General features: G+C 36.1%; 1 protein-coding gene across 1 annotated transcript; it reads left to right on the top strand.

The window, feature by feature from the left end:
• The first annotated feature begins 307 nt into the window (after nt 1–307).
• On the top strand, nt 308–23,128 carry FBXO47 (F-box protein 47). The gene is made up of 11 exons (XM_045488648.1): nt 308–553; nt 3,410–3,619; nt 3,974–4,144; nt 7,005–7,081; nt 8,609–8,686; nt 11,301–11,409; nt 16,647–16,823; nt 18,007–18,153; nt 18,821–18,963; nt 21,723–21,882; nt 22,536–23,128. Exons 2-11 carry the CDS (start codon nt 3,436–3,438, stop codon nt 22,646–22,648), a joined length of 1,359 nt encoding a protein of 452 aa, XP_045344604.1. The 5' UTR covers nt 308–553; nt 3,410–3,435; the 3' UTR covers nt 22,649–23,128.
• Nucleotides 23,129–23,670: the final 542 nt, after the last annotated feature.

The raw sequence follows: 23,670 nt of genomic DNA, 5'->3' as shown, positions 1-23,670 counted from the left end.
TGGAGGAGATGCGTGGCGGGCCAGGTTGGGGCTCTTCGTTTGCACCCTCCCCTCCCCCAGATTCTAACGGCTCCACCCCTTCCTGTCTTCAGCTTGGAGCAAAGGGTGGCTTCGGCCTCCTTTCGGGCTCCGTGGACTACATCCTCGTAAATTATTCATGGTGTGGGAGGGCACTATGCCTGCCGGGGCTTTTACTATTCATGAGGAGGCGGAGTCTCCTTCCCGCGGGAGCTCCTGAGAGGGTTCTAAAATATTCATGAGGGAGGAGGGTACTATGGGAGCAGGGGCTTCTTGCTATTCGTGAGGGGGCGGGGCTTCCCTCCCGCTGGGGCTCCTGGGAGGATTCTAAAATATTCTTGAGGCGACAGGGGCGCCTGGGAGGCGGGAACGCAATTCGGGAGCCGACCGGAGCCGAACCCGCCGTCTACCCGGCGGGAAAACCTTGAGGAGATACTTTCTTTTTTAAACATTAAGAAATTTGAGGATGGTGGGGCAGACCAACTAAATCCCATTTGCCTGTGATTCCTTAGCCGGAAAAGTGTCAAAATCTGTGGTAAAAAGAGATTTTTTTCCCCTCAGTACTTACTTGGGATGGTTTCATCTTCTCGTGGACTGAAGGGGGTAAAAAATGCATCGCCATGTGGTTTGACTCTTCTGTCGGCCAGTTTCTCCTTTATGGCCTCCCTGGTTTACCTCTCTGAGGTGTTTTGGGCCAATGCCCGTGCAGATGTGGCGGGTCTCCTCTAGGGTTTGTTAGGTTAAAACAAAACAGAAATCGAAGCGAATTGCTGTGGGACGGTTTTCTCCGAAAGCGGGGGGGGGGGGGGGGGGGGGGGGGGGGAATTCAGCCAAGAAGGCCCTCAAAGCCTCTCTCAGTTCCAAACGAGCGGGCTGGAACAGAGGCATCGAAACATTTTATTACTATTATTTCGGGCAGTGATTCTCATTCTCTTGAGGGATACGGGGGGTGGGGGGGGAAACCGGAAGTAGTTTGGATTACACCTTTAGGATTTTCTGGAAAGCCCGCTTCCCCGCCCTCCCCCTGCCCCAGAAGCCTCCAGGTCTGAGTGAGGAGAAACAAGGAATTGTAAGGGGAGACTTCGGTTTTGAAAGAATGGGCCCACTGCGTTTTAATCCTCAGAGGTTTAAATACACACGCTCGGTGGTTGACGCACTGAGTCAACCACTGGGCCTCAGGTGTTCGGCGAGGCCCTGAAGAGCCCGCAGGCCCCACCCAAGTCCCACTTGACACGTTCCTCAGGGGCAGGACAAGCCCTAGGCCAGGTTTATAATTTTAGAAATCACATACTGTGAGAAGTGAAAAACAACCTCGCGAATTAAGTAAATGAAGATTCTTCCATTTGGTGGATTTGCATGCAGACTTTAAAATATCTATACTTGTAGAAGTATCTGTTGGTATGGAAGGAAATTAGTTTCACTTACAATTGCAATTGAAAAAAAAACCCAGATTACAAAATAATATGAACGGTGATCCCTGTTTTGTTAGAAACATACATATATATAATATATATGTGTATATATAATATATGTATATATTATATATGTGCATATGTAATATATATGTGTATATATAATATATGTATATATTATATATGTATATATTATATATGTGTGTATATTATATGTGTATATGTATTATATATGTATATATTATATATGTGTATATATAACATACATAATATATATAATGTATGTGTTATATGTTATACATATGTTATTAAATATATAATTCTGGGATGATATGAACAAAAGTGTTTATCAGTGAATTTAATGGTCTTTTTGTTTTGCTGTATTTTGTAAACTTTTGACAATACAGTATGTTACTTCTGTAATTTTAACGAGTATTTTGAAATCTCTTCTAATTTAAATGCTCGTGGAATGCTAAAGCAAGGTGCTATGGTATGTTTTTAAAGGAGGGCCTCAGTGTGCTTTTCACTAAGAACTACACTTATTGGCCATGTTTTCAAATGTAACTGATTTTAAGTTGCTATAAGTAACCTCTTAGAGGAATACATAACAATGTGATTTTAGCAATTTTGTGACAAAAGGAGGAAATGCATTTTGGTCAGATGTATTTGTAACTCTGATGAAATGTCTCAGTCGTTACTTCGGAGACAGCCTTAGATTGGAGTTGTAGTTATGCATCTGCACATATACCTGTGTGTGTATATACAAAAGACTGTGTTTTCTGAATGGGAGCAGTAGTGACACAAAGTCACTGCATGTTATGAATAATTTTTTTTTAAATAATTTTCTTGGTGTAAGTAAATTATAGAAGAAATGCTCATTTTTGAAATCAAGTTGTATAGGCCCTTCCTAAACCTTATAAGTAACTAATATTAACCAAAAGTGGAATTAAGAGGAAAATCATTGCTCATTTATTTTTTCTAGTCTTATTAATTTTACAAGACTTTAATTTTACTGCTTATTTGTGTTATCCAGTACCTAATTGGTAATAGTAATGCAATCTTCTTAATCTGTTAGAGCTGGTAACTTTTAAAAGCTCTAAACTTAGAATTTCTTTTTTTTTTTTTTTTAAGTTTATTTATTTTCAGAGAGAGAGCGAGTGTGGGGAGAGGTAGGGAGCGGGGGGAGAGAGACAGAATCCCAAGCAGGCCCCACACTGTTAGCGTGGAGCCTAATGCAGGGCTTGAACTCACGAAGTGAGAGATTATAACCTGAGCTGAAACCAAGACTTCGTTGGATGTTTAACCAACTAAGCCACCCAGGTGCCCCTAAAATTTCTATTTCTTCTCTCTTTGTTTTTACTATTTCCAACAAAAGAAAATGTTAGTACTCAGTTTTAAAGACATAGAAAGACTTTACTACAAAATTTTAAAGCTACATTGATATTTTGATTTCTTTTTAGAATGTAAAGATTGTGAAAGCAACATACTAACGGACAGATATTGAATGTTTTGAATTTGTTAAATTGGTTTTTTGTGTCACATCTTTTACTTTTTCAAATTTTTGCATATTTCTTTTCTTAGACTATATCTTACCCAAATACGTGTTTCTTATTCTACTAAAATTCTTTATCTAGAATATTTGGCTAAGAGGGAAAAGATTTTTAAACATTTCATATCGTGTGAAATGAATAAATGACTCTACCGGGGGGAACTCCATAAATTGGATATTATATTAAAACGTTTGTAAATACAGGGGTGCCTGGCTGACTCACTTGGTAGAGCATGTAACTCTTGATCTCGTGGTCATGAGTTCAAGCCCCACAATGGGAGTAGAGATCACTTAAGGAAAAAAAAAAAAGATTTGTAAATAGACAGACAGCTGTTGCCCATCAAAGTGTCAAATTCATTTTAAAAGAACAGCTCTTCATTGCTATAATCTCCTTTCTTCTTTGTCTCTTATATTTTATTTTTCTAACCAGGATCAATTCATGAGATAAGAAAGAGGATGGCATCTAGAATAAACACCAGTTTCACTTTGATTCCCAACCAGAAATATAGACGTAGTAATCGTCGATCCAACAGCTATTTTTCCGATACCCTTGGCTCAGAATCTCAGCTCTTATCAACGCTTGGAAATTTTAAAGCCTTGCCATTGGAAATATTCCAAATAATCTTAAGATATTTGTCAGGTGAGGTCTGGGGACTATGAGTAGGTTATATAGACACTTGAATATTTTTTCCCAAGAACTAGTTTGTCATCTTAGGCCCTGCTAGAATATTAATGGTATTTACATTATGTTTATTTTCTAAATTTTCATCATTGTTAGGCAAGGGGTACAATGAAGAAAGTACGACACTCAAACTCTTTAAAGCATGCCTCTAATTATAATAACATGGTAACTTGGCGGTTACATCCCTAAATATTTCCAATTCATTGAGCGGTAGATTTTAAACAATTTAAAGATTATAAGTTAAGATTGTATAATAGTGCTATCCTTATAATTAAGCCATTTATATATATGCATATATATTTCTTTTGGTAGTGAAGGATATCAGCATGCTAAGCATGGTGTCCAAAACAATCAGCCAGCACATTATTAATTATATCTCAACCTCATCAGGAAGCAAAAGACTTTTACTACAGGATTTTCATAACCTTGAGCTGCCTAGCAAGAGACAAGACTCTGCCATACTGGAACATTACAGATCTCTAGGTAATTTATGTAATGAGAATTGTAACAAGTAAAGAACTACACTTAATTAAGGGGATTTTATTAAACAATTCTGTAAGGCCTGTGGGAAATGGGGTATTTCTTAAGATGTGCCTATTGCTATGATGCTTTTACCCTTCAGTGTGAGGACTTTCCCATAATAGTCTCTTATACTTATCTTTGAAGATGAGAGAATGCACTTTAATGTAAAGTATCAGTCCTTGTGATTTCATGTCCATACAATGTCACCTTTGCTTATTGTCTAGGTGGCTTATCAGTTTAGGAAACTGATGTATTTTCTATGCTTTACTTCCTGTGTATCTAATGAGTTTTATCTCGAAACCTCTTTTCTCTTTTAACCATAATCTATAGTCCTTAAAACAGAAATGTTGTGGAAGATCACTTATTCTGTTATCAGAAACAATGTGTTTTTTAAGGTACTCCACACATTTACTAATAAATCTTTATGCTATAATAAATTAACCTTATCAAAGGAAATTATAATTTCTTCCTTGATTTATGGTTGTTTATGTCTTTCATCCCATTCATTGATTTTATTCTCCCTCAGAGTGCTGAAATAAAATTCTAATTTTGACTTGACTAGTGACACCAGTTTAATTATGAAACTACCTTGTAATTAACCAAAGTATGGCAATAAAACCAAAAATTAATGAGATACCTGGGTGGCTCAGTTGGTTAAGTATCCAACTTTGGCTCGGGTCATGATCTCATAGTTTGTGAGTTCGAGCCCCATGTCAGGCTCTGTGCTGACAGCTCAGAGCCTGGAGCCTGCTTCGGATTCTGTGTCTCCCTCTCTCTCTGTTCCTCCCCCATTCACACTCTGTCTCTCTTTCTTTTTCTAAAAAATAAACATTAAAAAAATAAAAAAAAAATTAAGATGATGTTTTCAGGTTTTAAATTAAGGTATAATAGTTCAATGATTATTATCTTTTAGTAGCCCAAGGATGCCTAGCTTTAAGATTATATACCTGTGTAAATACATAAAAGTGTATTTGATAAGTGTATTTAGTAAGATTAAATGAAAGGTATGTAATCTGATTGCACTGTTACTGGTTTCAGTATTTATGATTAGACTTAGTAAAGCCTGTAACAGAATATAGCAATGGCTTTTTGCTACTTGTCATTGTAAATATCCTTTTCCAAACATCCTTAGTTACAGAACAAGTGGTGTGGTGAAAGAGCTTATTTTTTTGGTTTTGATCTGAAGGAATTTTTTTCTCCATGACCAAGACTTAGTCACTCAAATAAGCAAAACAGCCTTAAGATAATTATATGGATAATTCAGTGGAAAAATACAAATATGTATTGATCTTAATAGCCAGCTTTTAAGAACAATTTTATTCACGTAATGATTTCAACCTTCCATTTAATTTTGGTGCAGACACCTGGCTTATGACTTATTCTTTAGGTAAATTTGATGTACCTACCATTTTCTCATGTTGCCATTCCTATCTGATCTGTTCTTGTTTTCAGACATCAAAATAACATTTTCAGAATTCTGTGCTCTGAAAATTATAAATTTTAATTTGCTTCTTCATACAAAACAGAGCAGATGGCCAGTGTGAAAAGAACATTACATCTGATTCTATTTTAGTGGGAAGAAATTTTAAAAGTTGGCCTCTAAAGGGTATAGCAGAGCACCTGTGTTAAAAAAAATAAATAAGCCAGCCAGTACTGGTTTTTATGGTAAACTGCAATCCTTAAAAATAGGAGTTTTACATTAGAAAAAGCAACCAACATAACAATTATAGCTTACAATTCCCCAGCTATGCTATGCCATGGAACTGGATGCCAAAACATGAAAGGAAAAAGAACTCAGCTTAAAAACCAAGCACTGAAAAAGTCTTTTTATGTACAAAAATAAGAAGGGTTTATATTTCAAACTCAATTCTGGTCATGTGTTATCCAAACATAGCAACTTCTAAAAATAAATTGGATTCCCATAGATTCTACAGAATTATATAAAGCAGTTATTATATGTGTTAAAAAGTAAATGCAGAGAAGATAAAAATGGAGAAATTCATGATATTCAGATATATATTTTCCTACCATGTATCTTATTTTTAGTGTAAGGACAACATTGCCCTTATAGGAATGTTAACAGTGTATTGCCATTTTAGGAAAACAGAACACATAAAGTTACAGGAAACAAATCATACACTGTCACTGTAGTTCAAGTTACATATCTCACTGGGAAATTGAAGAGTTTTTTTTTCTTTTTTAAAATATCTGAATATAAAATTCTATACATTCTTAACATATAAGCCCCATAAAAGGATATCTTTGAAGGAAGAAATGGATATTTCATCCAAACTGGATACTTTCTGTGAGTGAAAATAACTTCTAACCTCTGAAATTTTAAGTACTTAATGCTTTAAAATTTTTTTTATCTGGAGAAAGGAATACAAAATCCCTTTTTTCATTCTTTCCATGTTTTACGTTAACGACTCTTAAAACAGTTTCCTTCCTGAACATGATGTTAATTTCAAGAACTATTGGAATCTGTTTTCTTGAGAATAAAGATAATATAAAGTTCCACTAGTGTATCTTTGTGTCTGTTATTGTATCTTTTTAAGTCTAAATAGTTTCCGTATCTGTCTTATAATATCGATTTCATAATGTTTTGTAAGATTTTATGCCACTTAGTGGACATCAGAGTTACTTGGTAAATACCATATACTCTTACTCCCAAACTTCCTCTTCAGAACCATGTCAGCTCACAGTCTACTGTGATATACCATACTTGACTTTCAGGAAATGTCATGCTGTGCTTTATAGGTACTCTTAAATTAATTGCATTGTTATCTTTTTTTTTTTTTCATGTGTCTCTTTACTTTCTCAGGTCTGCTATTTAAAAGATGTACATTGCTGCTACCCACAAGGGAAAGACTAAAGTACATTCACAGGATACTGGCAGAAGTAAGATCACGCTTCTTAATTAGTTCATAATCTTGGTTTCCAGTAAAGATATTTTAATGAATGTCTTACACTCATTTTAGATCCATCTTCAATTAGTAGAATTTCGTAAGTTAGTACTAAAAACTGATTGATGATGATCTAATACCAAGTATCCAGAGATTATAAACCACCAAAATGCAGTAGTCTTTTACTTATCATATAACAATGTTTTAAATGTTTGTTTGTTTGTTTGTTTGTTTGTTTCGAGAGGGAGAGAGAGGAGAGAATGAGCAGGGGAGAGAGGCAGAGGGAGAGAGAGGTCCCAAGCAGGCTCTGCACTGTCAGCGCAAAGCCTGATGTGGGGCTCAGTCCCACGAACCATGAGATCATGACCTGAGCCAAAATCAAGACTCAGATGCTTAATCAACTGAGCTACCCAGGCACCCCATAAAATAATATTTTTATATAACTAAGAACATCATTCAAGTTTGTTAAGCTTATCAGAGTACAAAAGTATTTTTACCCTACATGAGAATCCTGAGGATGTTTTAAAGTGGTGATTTACGTATTTTATTAAAACGAAATCATTTCTTACTGTTTAAATTTTCAAAAAATAGGAAAGTGTTTTTAATATTGAAATAATAAAACTTTTATGATAATTTATGACTTGGAAATATGTATCAATGTGTTTAGGCATAATCTCTGTATAAGCGTTTGAATTTCACTATACAAACTCAAATATACATCCAATGCTGCGGTTCAGTTCTACACTCAATAGTATGCAAACTGTTTCTGATGCATCAGCTTTTTTCATGTCGGCATTTGCATGAAGTTCAGATCTATATTATTGCAGCAGCTTCTCAGATGATCTTTCTGCCATCTATTTCTTCACTTCCCAGGACATTCTGTATGTTGAATTAAGATATTCTTCCTAAAGCATCCCTTTCATCAAGTTAATTTTCTTGCTTAAAAATCTTTCAGTGGTTACTCAATTTCAGCAAGATAAAGTCCAAAGTCCATATTTAGGGTTCTGCCTGACGATGCAACCTTACTTCTACTACATTGAGCCCAATTAAGCATGTCATATCTTTCTTTCCATATAAACCTTTTTATCCTACCTCTATAAAATTTTGTCATTATCATTTCCCTCACCTATCTTTTCCATTCATTATATTTGCATCTTACTCTAAGACAGTGCTTTTTTCACATCCTTCAGAAGCTGTTTTGATCAAATTTATCTTGTTTCTGCTTTCACAATATCTGATACAGTGTATATTTGGTCATTTTAACATTTATATGTATTCTAACCTGAATTATCAAAATAATTTCATGTGCATGTATTTTATTCTAAATAAATTATGAACTTGAAGATGGACTCTGTTTATACTTCTTTTGAGATCCCACCTATATAACACAATGCTAATTAGTTATTTAGTGTTTTAATTATTTTCAATACTGAAAAATTCCTGCATATTTCCATTAAATTTGAATGTCCAATCATTGTACAGTTCCATAGAAAAAGAGGAATTAATAGTTGTTTCTTTACAGGTTTCCTGTTTTAAATTCAATGGCTGTGCAGCTCCTATCCAATGCTTAGGATTACCATGTTATGGCATGTTTTTGCAGGTACATTTTTAAAATTTATTTTTTATAGGTACATTTCATGAAAGAAGAAGAAAAGGAATGCTTTTTGAAATGTTAACAAGTAGAGCATGTAATCTAGCTTTCTGTAGGTTAATAAAAATAATCTAGAAGAGAACAAAATGTAAAGATCTGAGGATGTGTTAATCTAATAGTGTGTTTGCCACCTCAGATTTTTTTCTTGAATTTCTCAATGGTAAGAACATTTAATATTTATTTGCTCCATACTAATATCCTTGACATTTCCAGCCAACTGTAAAGACTAGTAATCTTGTGGGGTGGAGTGTGCGTGCATGTGTGTGTGTGTGTGTGTGTGTGTGTGTGTGTGTGTGTAATGAAGTTTTAGTCTTGAGCTAGTTATTTAAAATGTGATTTTAGGGATGCCTGGGTGGCTCAGTCGGTTAAGTGTCAGACTTCGGTTCAGATGATCTCGCAGTTCGTGGATTTGAGCCCTGCATCAGCTCTGTGCTGACAGCTCAGAGCCTGGAGCCTGCTTCGAATTCTGTGTTTCCTTCTCTCTCTGCCCCTCCCCCACTTGCACTCTGTCTCTCTCTCTCTCTCAAAAATAAATAAACATTTTTTTAAAATGTGATTTTAGAAGTGAAAAAAATTGTAACTTTGGGAGATGATAGATGTGTTAATTATTGTAATTATTTTGCAATATATACATATATAAAATCACTACACGGTACACCTTTGACCTACACAATGTTAATGTCAATTATATCTCAATTAAGTTGATTAAAAAAAAGAAATAAAACTACATGATTTTAAAAGTTTTTGACAGGGGCGCCTGGGTGGCTCAGTCGGTTAAGCGGCCGACTTCGGCTCAGGTCATAATCTCGCGGTCCGTGAGTTTGAGCCCCGCGTCGGGCTCTGTGCTGACAGCTCAGAGCCTGGAGCCTGTTTCAGATTCTGTGTCTCCCTCTCTCTGACCCTCCCCTGTTCATGCTCTGTCTCTCCCTGTCTCAAAAATAAATAAAACGTTAAAAAAATAAAAAAATAAAATAAAAGTTTTTGACTAATCTTTTATTATAAACAAAGAAGATAACAATACTATTATTTAATGTTATTCAATATTAATGATATATTATTAATCTATTACATCGTTCTAAGCAGTTTAAATGTACAGTATACCCTTGAACAACACAGGTTTGAACTGTCCAGGTCTTCTTATAGACAGATGTTTTTCAATAAATCAGTATAGTACTATAAATGTATTACCTCTTTCTTATTTTATTTTTCTTTTTGAGAGAGAGAGAGAGAGAGAGAGATCGGAGGAGGGGCAGAGAGAGAGGGAAACAGACGATCCGAAGCAGGCCTTGCACTGTCAGCAGAGAGCGTGTGTGGGGCTCAAACTCATGAACCCTGAGATCGTGACCTGAGCCAAAGTTGGATGCTTAACCGACTGAGCCACCCAGGCGCCCCTTTATGATTTTCTGAATAACATTTTTTTTCTCACTTTATTGTAAAAATACAATATACAATACATATAACATACAAAATATATGTCAATTGACTATGTTATTGGTAAGGCTTGTGGTCAACAGTAGACTATTAGTAGTTAAGTTTTGGGAGAGCCAAAATCTATATGTGGATTTTCGACTGTGAGGGGGTGTCAGTGCCCCAACCCCTGCCTTGTTCAAGGATCAGCTGTAATAACTTATTTAAAACTTAAACAACCTTACAATGTTTATAACAATCTTGCTCTATATCCCAGCCTCCCAGCCACCATCTGCCTGCCCAGATTCCAGGGAGATAGACTTTTGCTTTGGGAGAGGGGGTAGGGACAGGTAATATAAACACATATATGCATATAAAATTCAAAAGGTACAAAATTGTATAAAGTGAAAAGTAAATCTCCCAACAAGGCCTGTCCCTTATCTACCAAGTTCCCTTCAACAGAAGTAACTGTTGTTAGCAGTTTCTTCTATGTCCTTCCAGAGAAAATGAGATTAATTTTTAAACTACTAAAATCCAGTTCAACTATTTTAAGAAAAATTTGTATGATTAGTCAACCTTTTGAGAATCTAACTATAGTGGTATACCATTTGAATTTCCTTTTCATATATGTATAACTTTACATTATGGTTTGTTCAATGATAATTATTGAACTCTGTCCTAATAAAAATGTTTGCTCGTTCACATCAAAATGTCATTAATAAATAGTCATAACTGTCATATTAAAATGAAATCATTATCACTTGTATGTAATATCATAAATGATAGCTAGAGGAGATTAAAGGGATTCTGTTGAAGTCTAAAACTAAACTACCGTATGTTGTGAGTCAGATAGCTAATGCTATGTTCTAGGGTTTTGGCTTTGTTATTTTACTCATACTGTCAGAGTTCAGGATTCAGTACCATTTGAAAGTTCTCTGAAAGGATACTCCCTTTACAACCAAAAAGAAACTGGATTTTGGAGCATTTCTAGGATTTGTTTATATAAATTTTCTTATTAAATATTCCATAGTGCATAAAAATTGCACATCACCTCAATCATATGATACAGCTATTATGTTCATAAGGCAGTAGTGACTTACATTTTGATTTGATGGTCTGAACATCTGCAATGTTTCCTTTATTTTATTATTCTTAGACCTTAACAGCAGGTTGGGATGAACTCGAGTGCCATCGTGTGTATAACTTCTTATGTGAGCTGACTGATCTCTCCCGTAAGATGCAGACCGTTGTCTGCAGCAAACCAGGTAAAAAAAAAACTACAATTAATTAGTATTATTACAGATATTAAAATAGGGGAAAGAAAGGAGGGCACCTTGCCTGAGAGGCTCAGTCAACCTAGCGTCCAACATCGGCTCAGGTCATGATCTCATGGATCATGAGTTCAATCTCATGGATCATGTGCTGACAGCTCAGAGCCTGGAGCCAGCTTCCGATTCTGTGTCTCCCTGCCCCTCCATGCCCCTCCACCGACCTCCCCCCACCCACTCATGCCCTGTCTCTCAAAAATGAATAAACATTAAAAATTTTTTTTAAATAGGAAAAAAAAAAGAGCAGAGTTCAAAAATGTATTTAAAAGTAAATCATGACAGGGGCACCTGGTTGGCTCAGTCGGTTAAGCCTCCAACTCTTGACTTCAGCTCAGGTCATGCTCCCAGGGTTCATGAGTTTGAGCCCTGTATCAAGCTCTGCACTGACAGAGCGAAGCTTGTTTGGGATATTGTCTCCCTCTCTGCCCCTCCCTACTTGCTCGCTATCTCTCTCTCAAAATAAATAAAAATAAACTTAAAAAAGTAAATCATGACATCCATATGTAGTAAAAGGACAAAGAAATGTAAGGGAATGATAAACACTGAATTAAACTGTGAAGCAAATATGGCATGTGATTAGAGAAAGAAGTACTCAGGGCTTAATTGTATTCATATTTTATTCCTTAAGTCGGGATGAAGGATACAAAGGTGTTTGTTATAGCATTATTTAAACCTTTGTGTATATATATGAAATATTTCATATTTTTAAAATTATGGAATCCTACAATCTAGCAATATCACTGGGAGACACTCCCACAGTGTGCATAAGGAGACATGTATAAGAATGAACATTCTTATACAGTATGGAACCATGAAAAACTGCAAACAATCTAAATGCCCATTGTCAGGTGAATGGATAAATAAATTAAGTATTCATACAATGAAACCCATTAGTAGTTAAAATGTATTAATGAGTAGTTAAAATGTACGGATAAATCTTAAAATATAATTTGAGAAAAAGGTAACCAAAGGATATTTTCAATATAATACTATTTATGTACAAATTAAAAACATGTAAAATAATTCTATATATTCTGTATGGTAACATACATGTATTAAAAAGTGTAAGAACAGGAGTGCCTGGTGGCTCAGTCAGTTAGGCCTCTGACTTTGGCTCAGGTCTTGATCTCACGGTTTGTGGGTTCAAGCCCCGTGTCAGGCTCTGTGCTAACAGCTCAGAGCCTGGAGCCTGCTTCAGATTCTGTGTCTCCTTCTCTCTCTGCTCCTCCCCCATTCGCACTCTCTCCCCCTCAAAAATAAATGAATGTTAAAAAAAAAATTTTTTTTTAAGTATAAGAACAGGGTGGCTCAGTTAAGCATCCGACTTCAGCTCAGTTCATGATCTCACAGTTCGTGAGTTCGAGCCCGGCATCGGGCTCTGTGCTAACAGCTCAGAGCCTGGAGCCTGCTTCGGATTCTGTGTCTCCCTCTCTCTCTGCCTCTCCCCTGCTTTCATTCTGTCTCTCTCTCAAAAATAAATAAACGTTTAAAAAATGTAAAAAAAGAAAAGTATAAGAACATAGTTGGGAGATGTGATAATTAAGTTTGAGTGCCCATGTGGCTAGGCCACAGTACCCAGATATTTGGTCAAACATTATTCTAGACATTTCTCTGAAATTATTTCTTAGATGAAATTAACATTTAAGCAGTAGACTTTGAATAAACAGATTACCCTCATCAATCACTTGAAGGCCTTAGTAGAAAAAGACTGACCTTCCCAAGCAAGATAAAATTCTGCCAGCAGACTGCCTTTGGACTTGAACTGCAACTATTCTCTGTTCTCTAGTCTGCCAGCATATCCTGCAGATTTTGGATTGCCAAACCTCAACAATCTCATGAGCCAGTTTCTCAGAATAAATTCTTCTCTGTGTATACATACACACCCTGTTTGTTTTATTTTTCCAGAGAATGTTGACTAGGTAGAAGAGGGTCAAAACCCAAATTCAAGATGGTGATCACCTCTGAGGATGAAGGGCAAGGGAATTGGGAGTGATATACAAGGAGCTGTAAATGTACCTATAATGTTTTATTTATTTTAAAAATCTGAAGCAAATATAGCAAAAAGTAAAGCTTTGACAAAGCTACGTGATTGGTACACAGTATTTTTGTAGTATCTCTGTTTTTTCTGACAGTTTGAGATGTTTCATTATGATACAAATTATGGATCAAAAAGGCAGATTAGAAACCCAATGAAACAATAACAAAATTCATTTATCATGTCCCTTCCTTGATCAAAAACTTTCACTGGCTCCCTAATGTCTTCAAAATAAAGACCAAACTTTTTATGCTGGCCTTTACATTCTAATCCCACCCAACTTTTGCAGACTTATTCCCCACTATTCTCTGTATTTGTTTGACATAGAGTAGGCTTCTCACTCTACTCACTGTGTCTCACACATCTCTTAAACATTTCCACTTCATATCTTTTATTCATTCTCTATTTTTTTTCTGAAATACCATCTCTCCTCATTTTTTAAAATGTTTTTATTTATTTTTGAGACAGAGCATGAGCAGAGGAGGGGCAGAGAGAGAGGGAGACACAGGATCTGAAGCAGACTCCAGGCTCTGAGCTGTCAGCACAGAGCCCAACGTGGGGCTCAAACCCATGGACTGTGAGATCATGACCTGAGCTGAAGTCAGACGCTCAGCCAACTGAGCCACCCAGGCGCCCCTCTCCTCATTTTTTAAGACCCAACTTACCTGACTTTCCTCTGTAAAGCCTTTCTTGATCCCCAGGCCTTCAGTGATCTCTGACACCTACACATCTACGTTACATTAAGCCTAATGTGGCTTAACACATTAGGAAGTACATACTTCATACGGCCTTAGATCGTTGGTAGACTTTCCATTTATACTTGTCTTATCTATAAATAAATAGATCATAAATTGTATAAAAATGTAAAATGGTGCCACCACTATGGAAGACAAGCTTGACCATTCCTCAAAAAGCTAAACATAGATTTATCATATGACCAAGCAATTCCACTCCTAGGTATTGAAAGCTGGGACTTGGAAAGATACATGTATGCCAATGTTCACCACAGAATATTCACAATATCCAAAAAGTGGGAACAACCCAAGTGTTGAACAGATGAACAGATAAACAAAATGTGGTATATTCATACAATGGAATATTTTTCAGCCATAAGAGGGATTGAAGTCTTGATCCATGCTAAAATGGATGAACTTAGAAAGCATGCTAAGTGAAATAAGTCAGACACAAAAGGACAGGTGTTGTGATTCCACTTAAATGAGGTACCTTAAACAGGCAAATTCATAAAAACAGAAAGCAGATTAGAGGTTATTAGGAACTGGGGGCAGAGGGAAATTGGAGTTATTGCTTAAATGGTTATAGAGTTTGTTTGAGGTGATAAAGAGTTCTGGAAATAAACAGTTATGATGGTGGAACAATATTGTGAATGTAATTGAGGCCATTGTATTATACAAGCTTTAAAAATGGATGGGGCGCCTGGGTGGCTCAGTCGGTTGAGCGTCGACTTCGGCTCAGGTCATGATCTCGTGGTTCGTGAGTTCGAGCCCCGCGTCGGGCTCTGGGCGGACAGCTCAGAGCCTGGAGCCTGCTTCAGATTCGGTGTCCCCCTCTCTCTCCACCCCACCCCTGCTTGTGCTCTGTCTCTCTCTGTCTTTCAAAAATGAATAAACATTAAAAAAAATTTTTAAAAAATGGTTAAGATGGCAAACACTATGTTATATATATTTATATACATATAAATATATATATTTACCACAATTTTTAAAAATTAATAATATAATAGATTTTTAAAGTTTATTTAAGTAATCTCTACATTCAACAGAGGTTATAAACCCATGACCCCAAGATCAAGAGTCTCATGCTCTTCCGACTAGCCAGGCACCCCAATAATATGATAGATTATAAACTATTGAATTATATACTTTAAATGGGTGAATTATACGGTATGTAAATTATATATATTTCAATAAGTCTGTTTAAAAAGCAAACACAAGATTCCACTTCATACCCACCAGAATGGCTAGAATCAAAAAGTCAAATAATAACAAATGTTGGCGAGAATGTGGAAAAATTGGAACCCTCATACATTGCTGTTTGGGATGTAAGATGGTACAGCCATTTTGGAAAGCAGTCTGGCAGTTCCTCAAATGATTAAACATAGCGTTACTAGATGACCCAGAAATTCCACTCCTAGGTATTTCCCCAGAGAAATGAAAACATATGTCCACACAGAAACTGGTACACAAATGTTATAATAGCCGAAAGGTAGAAACAACCCAAATGTCCATCAATAGGTGAATGGATAAACAAAATGAGGTATATCTATGCAGTGGAACATTATTTGACCAAAAAAAAAAAAAAAATGAAGGAAGTACTGATAGATGCCATAACATGGATGAACCTTAAAAACATGCCAGGTGTTGTAGTTATGAACATTTAAAGTTACTTGCTTTATATACTGCTATAATAAAAATGTGATTAAAAAAAAAAAAACATGCTAAGTGAAAGAAGCCAGTTACAAAGACCACATACTATATGATTTCATTCATATGAAAGTCCAGAAAGAGGAAGGCTTTAGAGACAGAGGGTTGGTTATTGTTGCTTAAGGCTAGGGGTGGTAAATAATGGGGGGGGGGGTGATAGCTAAAAGAACAGGATTTCTTTTTGAGGTGATGAAAGATTCTAAAATTGGCTTGGTGCTGGCTGTACATATCTGTGAATATACTAAAAGCCACTCAATTGTATGGTGTGTAAAGTATATCTCAATAAAATTGTTAAAAAAAATAGTCCCTTGGGGCACCTGGGTGGCTCATTCGGTTAGGCGTCCGACTTCAGCTCAGGTCATGATCTCACGGTTTGTGAGTTCGAGCCCCGCGTCGGGCTCTGTGCTGACAGCTCAGAGCCTGGAGCCTGCTTCGGATTCTGTGTCTCGCTCTCTCTCTGCCCCTCCCCTGCTCATGCTCTGTCTCTCTCTGTCTCAAAAATAAATAAAAACATTTAAAAAATTTTTTTAATAAATAAATAAATAAATAATAGTCCCTTGATAATCTAAAATTTTTACAGAGGAAAATGAAATAGCACTTTCAGTACAAAGCATGTTACAAATGTCTATCACTGACCTATCCAATATGCACATCAGCCTTTCTAGGAAGAGTGGTTTACAATTCTTTTGTCTTCATAGGAAGTGCTCGAAAACTAGAGTTAAGGATCAGACTATTCTGTAGGAGCGTCCTGCTTGATCACTGGATACATCAAAGTGATTCTGCTTTTTGGTTGACGCGTATATTAAAACCATGGCCAATGGTGAATCAGGCAAGATTATTGTATATCATCTTTGGACCAATATCTCCTCAAGATGGTGAGCATCCATTTTTCAGGAATGTATGTTACAAAACTGGTTAATTACTTTTACTTTAGGAAGCATATCTTTTTGTACCTGCTCAGTTTCATCATTCCTATTGGCTATACTGTGTTTCATGATTTCATAGATGTACACTACATTGGCTTATGCATAACTTAAGACTGCAGGCCATTACCAAATATATCCCAATCATCTTTGGTATACCTAAAAATCACTACATTTTATTTCTAAACATTACCTTAACTCAAGATTATGTTTGCTGCTGGAGGGGACTCATAATGCCTGTAAAGCACAGTAGTCGAAATTGATGTTTTGGGTGCATAATATGATTATTTGAAATTTTGCCTTTCTAGTTAAGTTTTGCTTAGGTTAACGTTAATATTAGCGTGCAGTTCTTTGTTTCACATTGTCTCTGTCAGGAAGTAACTAGTTTAAAGGACACTGAATAGGAACAGGAAGCCAATCTGGGATAAAATTTTGTTCTGTGTAATTCACAAAGCAAATTGGTCATAGATAAATAATCAAAAACTGACTGGATTACTGTGTTTTGGTATAAATGTTTGAAAGATACTCAGATACAGCATGCTCTCCTTTCAGAAGGACATCAATAGATTTGACATGATTTTACTAAGATTACATCATTTACTACAATTTCTGTTACAGGAATAGCATTATCTTTGAACTAGAAGCACTATTCTGCTTGGCAAAACTACCTTTACTTCATTTAGCTATTGTTCCTATGCTTCATCACGTCATCCAGAGACATTCAAACTTAGACTGTTATCAAAATTGACTTTCATTATGAAAGTTAAAATGAAAGTAGCATATATAAGCAATGGGATTCCATTATGCAATCCAATTTCCTTTTTTTTTTTTTTTTAATTTTTTTCAACGTTTTTATTTATTTTTGGGACAGAGAGAGACAGAGCATGAACGGGGGAGGGGCAGAGAGAGAGGGAGACACAGAATCGGAAACAGGCTCCAGGCTCTGAGCCATCAGCCCAGAGCCCGACGCGGGGCTCGAACTCACGGACCGCAAGATCGTGACCTGGCTGAAGTCGGACGCTTAACCGACTGCGCCACCCAGGCGCCCCCCAATTTCCTTTTTAAACAATCCATGAAGTCTTTATCATAAATCCAACTATTCTGTCATAGCCTAGTTTTTGTTTCAATTATCTAGGACAGGTGGTTTGGCAGAAAATGATAGAAGAACCTACAGATGAATCCAGTCTGAAAGGTTTGGCTGATGCCATTAAATTACTATATGACACAGGCATGAAAGAATGGACAGCAGATGATGTTATCAGTCTTATAGATGAACTATCAGGTAAAAATACATATTTACCACATAGAATAATAGAAATGTATTCTCAGAATATGGTTATAAAATTGTAAGGATAATTCTATGGGTAATAAATGAATTACCTATTCGAGATCACTAAATGTTCTAAAATATTTAAAGAGTTTGACATTATGTTTGAAGAGAACGCATATCATCAATGTACTTTCCTCCACTTGCCAATACATATATATTTATTACCATTACTGTTTGAAAGTTTCACGAATTTAATTATAGCTCAATCATTCCCATTTTGTAAATTCTCACAAACACCCTCCTAGGCTGTGTAAGAAGAAAGCCCTCTCCTATTGGCAAGGAAAAGGAAAACAATTTTTCCCATTCTTGCAGAATTCTTCGGATTCTAAAGTTTATAAGATTTCTTTCCTTACACAGAATTAGACTATCATGCCTTTTGATCTATATGTAGGAGAAATGCTTTGACCATATTACTAGAACATTTGTAAAAGTCACCATAACTTGGCAATAATCTCTGTCTCTAGTTGAGTGCTGTACAACTAAAGCATTTTTTCTGAGCTTTTCCCTTGGCACTAGTTGTATTTCCAACAAGGTGATATAATATTGCATGTTCTTAATGGTGTTTACTAGAGCTATTGTATAATTTTTCACTAAATAACTGTTCTCCCTCTAATAAAAGTGGTTCCCCGTGAATGGCTTCTAGAGAATAATGCACATCTCCTAATCCTAAGTGGGAACAACATCTGTTTCACTTTCATGGCTAGTAAAGCTGTGAATGGACGGGCCGTTGAATTGGCAAAGCTGATAGTCTTTTTGGCTTTGGTAAGTAAACAAGTTTTTCTCTAGTAGGTTAACATTACAGTTTACTTACTAGGGAGCTGCCCTGAAGGAACTGAAATATGTTCAAAACATTTTGAAAGAATAAGTATTTAAGCATATATTTTTATGATACTTAAAAATATTTTAATATAGTAATATAATATCATATTTGGAAACATTCCTTATATTCACCTCTCCCCACTTCATGTCTATATTGTTATTATACAACTCTGCCAAATTATATTCTTTTTTTAAAGTCCCATTTTCAAAAAGCGCTTTTTATTTCTTTTTTTTTAATTTTTACTGTGAGAGAGAGAGAGAGAGCATGATCAGGGGAGGGGCAGAGAGAAAGAGAGATACAGAATCCAAAGCAGGCTCCAGGCTCTGAGCTGTCAGCACAGAGCCCGATGCAGGGCTTGAACTCGTGAACCGCGAGATCATGACCTGAGCTGAAGTTAGTCGCTCAACCGCCTGAGCCACTCAGGCACCCCTAAAAAAGCACTTTTTATGATTTGCTTCAAAATAATCAGTGGGCAGCAGGGAGAGGATGTAAAAGTAAATGATAGTAGAGAGGAGACAAGATTGGTGATTGTTGAAGCTAGGGAATGTATATTGGGGGTTCATTATACTATTATTTACACTTTGTATAGTTAAAATGTTTTTCAAAATAAAACATCAAAAAATATATTTAATATGCATTCATTTAACACAAATCGAGTGTTTTACTACGGGTCATACACTGTGTAATATTCTAAGACTGTGGAAATTGGGGAGCCTGGGTGGCTTAGTCAGTTGGGCCTCTGGCCCTTGGTTTCAGCTCAGGTCATGATCCTGTGGTTCCTGGGATCAAAACCTGTGTCAGGCTCCGCGCTGGGATTTTCTCTCTCTCTTCTCTCTCTGCCCCTCCCCTGCTTGTGTGTGCTCTCTCTGTCTCCGTCTTTATCTCTCTCTCGAAATAAATAAATAAACATTTTTAAAAATACCTATTAAAAACTATGGAGATTAACAGAACAAATCTCTGACAAAAAGCGGCTTAAGGTCTTTTAAGAGGTATCAGTTTATTTATTTATAAATAAATTCAGTGTGATAAGTACAAAAATAATGTACAAATAGAAACAGGTAACACAGAGGAGCCAATATTGGGTGAATATAGAGCACAGACAAGGCTTCCCCAATCCCAGTAGAAATATGTTTTTAAAAATGAATAGAAGTTTGCCAGAAGATTGAAGGGGGGGCGTTGCAAATTATTCAAGCATGTACCTGCACGTATTACATAAAATCTCATTGATTTAGCTACCATCACAGATGCCACCCCACCAGTGCTTGAAAAGCAGCAACAATAGTCTTCCAGTTGACTATTATGAGGAGTAATTGAATGTAATCCGTTTCCTATGAAATGGAGACCAGGTTCTTTACCAACTCAACTGCTTAAAACATGAATGAAACCTCTGTGGCTCTTCTTAAAATGTGAAACTGTGAAGAAAGCTATAAATTAACTGAATTCGCAATGCAAATATTTATTTTAATAATTAAGCAGATTCCCTCAAAAGGAGAAAGAAATGGAACTGCCTGGCTGTATTCAAAGGACTGTAAGCAGTTCAGTATTACTATTTCTGGAGTAAAATGTTCAGAGGAAGAGGAGGTAAGGTTAGATAGGAAGGGAGAGGCTAGGTAAGGAAGGGCTTTGTCAACCATCCTGTGGAGGTTGAACACATCCTCTAATAAGGAGCTGCTGAAAAGTTTTAGGAAGGTGAGTGACATGATCAGTTTTAAGTCTTTGGAAGTTTACTTTGGCAGCACTCTAGCAAGTGGAATGAAGAGGAAGTCACTAAGGATGACTTCCCTGCAAAACCTCTGATAAACATCTTAATTCTGATCCTTAATTTTCTCTAAATGGCGTCAGATTTGTCTTCTCTTTGTCTTCATTTGCTAATAGTGGTCATAAGCCATTGCATGTGTGGGGTAAGTCATCTCCCAGAATTGATCGTGAGCTCTTTGACGTCCAGGACTATGTTGCTTATTAATTTCATAGTGCCTGGAACAGTGCCTATTACGCAGTGCACAGTCCACAAATCTTTCCTGTCAGATTTACATTATAACTAAATGTTACACTACTGTATGGTTTATTTTCATGCTGTGTGTTATTTGACTCTGTGATTTAAGTTGGCCATTTAGAATGTTAGTAAATAAACCTTTGTCCTTTCAGCTACTCTTGACTATTAACATGTAATCTTTACTTTAAATATTTTATCTTTTAAATAATAGAGAGGTAAATACTCCCTACAACTCTTATGGTAGAGAGTTGATAATACCATAGTTCTCTTGCCTATTAAAATTTCCTGTTTGTCACCCTTATTGGACTCCCGGAAAATAGAAGCCCTGTCTTAATGGCTTAACCATTGTGTCTCCAGCTCTTAGCATCTGCTCAGTAAATATTTGCTGATTGAATGAATGAGCGTAAGTCTTATTTTTGATATGCTTAATAATTATTTGCAATGTTAGTTCTTACATTAATAAATAATACACTATGATAATCTTGAGCAAAACTTTTATTTACCTCACACTTTTTTCCCACTAAAATTGTACCATTTGGAAGCAAAGGAGAATTAAATGTAAGAGCATTTCTCACTTATAAACTCAATATGATGTTATGTGTAATAAAATCATGTTAAGTCATAAACCGTTATTATTAGTACCATTTTAAAATTCTGCAGTTTCCTTTACATGAAGATTTACCATAATTCTTTTTATATCTAAATCAGGTGTGTGAGAAAGAACTATACTGCATGAATTGGGCGGTTAAAATGATGCAAAAAGTCTGTAAAGTCTTTAGCACTCCGGTGGAAAGAAATAACTTCCTGCAGAGTGTGGCAAATGCATTTGCTTGTGTTATAATGGAAATGCTGCAGTCAATTATGTCTGGTGAGTGTACACGTAGATGGTACACAGGTGTGAATAAAATGCATTCTAATTTCCACTTGAAACAGATAATTCTGTGTAGACTTTTACTTCTAAACTAAGAATAGAAGGAGCAGACATTTTTGGTTTGTTTCTCCATGAGATATATTTAGTTCCTGGTTTTGCTACTTTTTAAACGTGGTATGGATTTTAATGGAAAACATCAAGTTGAAGAGTCTGCTCCAGAAGGAACTCGTTTCAATTTTGCACAGTAAAATGTTAACTTGCCAACTATCATAATCATCATAATAATATCCCCTATTTTTTAGTTTCAACACATATTATTGTATAGTTTAATTAGCTAGTCAATATGATAATCAACCCTATTTTGCAGTTGAGAAAACTAAGTCTTAGCGAAATTACTTGACTTGCCCAAAGTCATATAGTTAGAGGCAGTAAAGCATGAACCAGCACCCTTTTCTTCTACTTCTTAGTCAGTACTCATATATAACTCCCTGATTTCAGTGGTTAGTGTATGACTTAGTAAAGATCACTAACTAGTCTTCTGTTACATACTATTAGGGAAAATTGGAACATCTTGTTCTGAATAAATCATATATTTAAAAATTTAACTGTGATTTTCTTTTCCCTACTGTCCATTCCTGTGTGGCATACAGGAGACCGTGATGAAGATGACAGAAGCTTTTTGAATCTGTTCCATCTTGTGCATGCTCAGGCTAACTTCCATAAGGAGGTCTTGTATTTGACCATGAATACTCTTTCCACCTAACTACTCAGAAAGCCTTGCATTTAGAGAATACCTCACTGAACTAACAATTAGAAGAGTGCTACTTTTCCACACTCAGAGAACAGCATCCATGGGACTTTTTATCACCTAAGTAACCTAAGAACTCAAAAACCATAGAATTTTAGAGGCAACTACTTACACCATTATTAATATAAAAATTACAGACAACCCCAAGAATGTATTGAGATTTCTCTGGAAAACAAGCTGTGCCTCCAGATTTTGATAAACCTAACACCCAACTAAATGGAGCATTAGTATCCAAGAATCTGGGGCCAACCTGTATGTGTGGATGTTTGAAGCAAGGGAAAATTCTGTTTTATAGGTAGAGATGACTCAAATTCACTAAATGGCTTGTATCTGTTCACTTTGCTTAGACTGTGTAGACATAACCTAAAATGTTTTGTGAAGATTTGTGATATGATATTTTGGAATGTATACATATAAATCACATTTTTTACTACCTTTTGGCATATGATTACAAAGAACATATATTTTGTTCATGTTTTGCATGAGCTAACAGATCAAAAACCAAAGGAAGTGTGTGTATACATACACATGCATATATATGTATGTCTGTGTATATATATATATATATATATATATACATATATATATATATATATTTCCTTCTTTAAGGCAAAAATCTATAAATAGAGGAAAGTCTATAGTCTTTTTTTTTTGAATAATTATTTATTTTTGAGAGAGAGACAGAGCACAAGTGGGGGAGGGGCAGAGAGAGAGGGAGACACAGAATCTGATTCAGGCCTCAGGCTCTGAGCTGTCAGCACAGAGCCCAACATGGGGCTCCCACGAACCATGAGATCATGGCCTAAGTGGAAGTCAGACGCTCAACCGACTGAGCCACCCAGGCACCCCAATTAAATCATCTTTTATTCCTTCCCAGAGATTAGAGTAAAATGTTGCAAGTAAGGGAGAATATTCTACTGCCAGAACAATCTTCACAAGTAATTTGCACTTCTTCCTAAAGCTTTCCTCCCAAAGAG

Source organism: Leopardus geoffroyi, chromosome E1 (genome assembly GCF_018350155.1).
Source record: "Leopardus geoffroyi isolate Oge1 chromosome E1, O.geoffroyi_Oge1_pat1.0, whole genome shotgun sequence".
Taxonomy (NCBI): domain Eukaryota; kingdom Metazoa; phylum Chordata; class Mammalia; order Carnivora; family Felidae; genus Leopardus; species Leopardus geoffroyi.
This window is presented reverse-complemented; position numbering and strand designations above follow the sequence as displayed.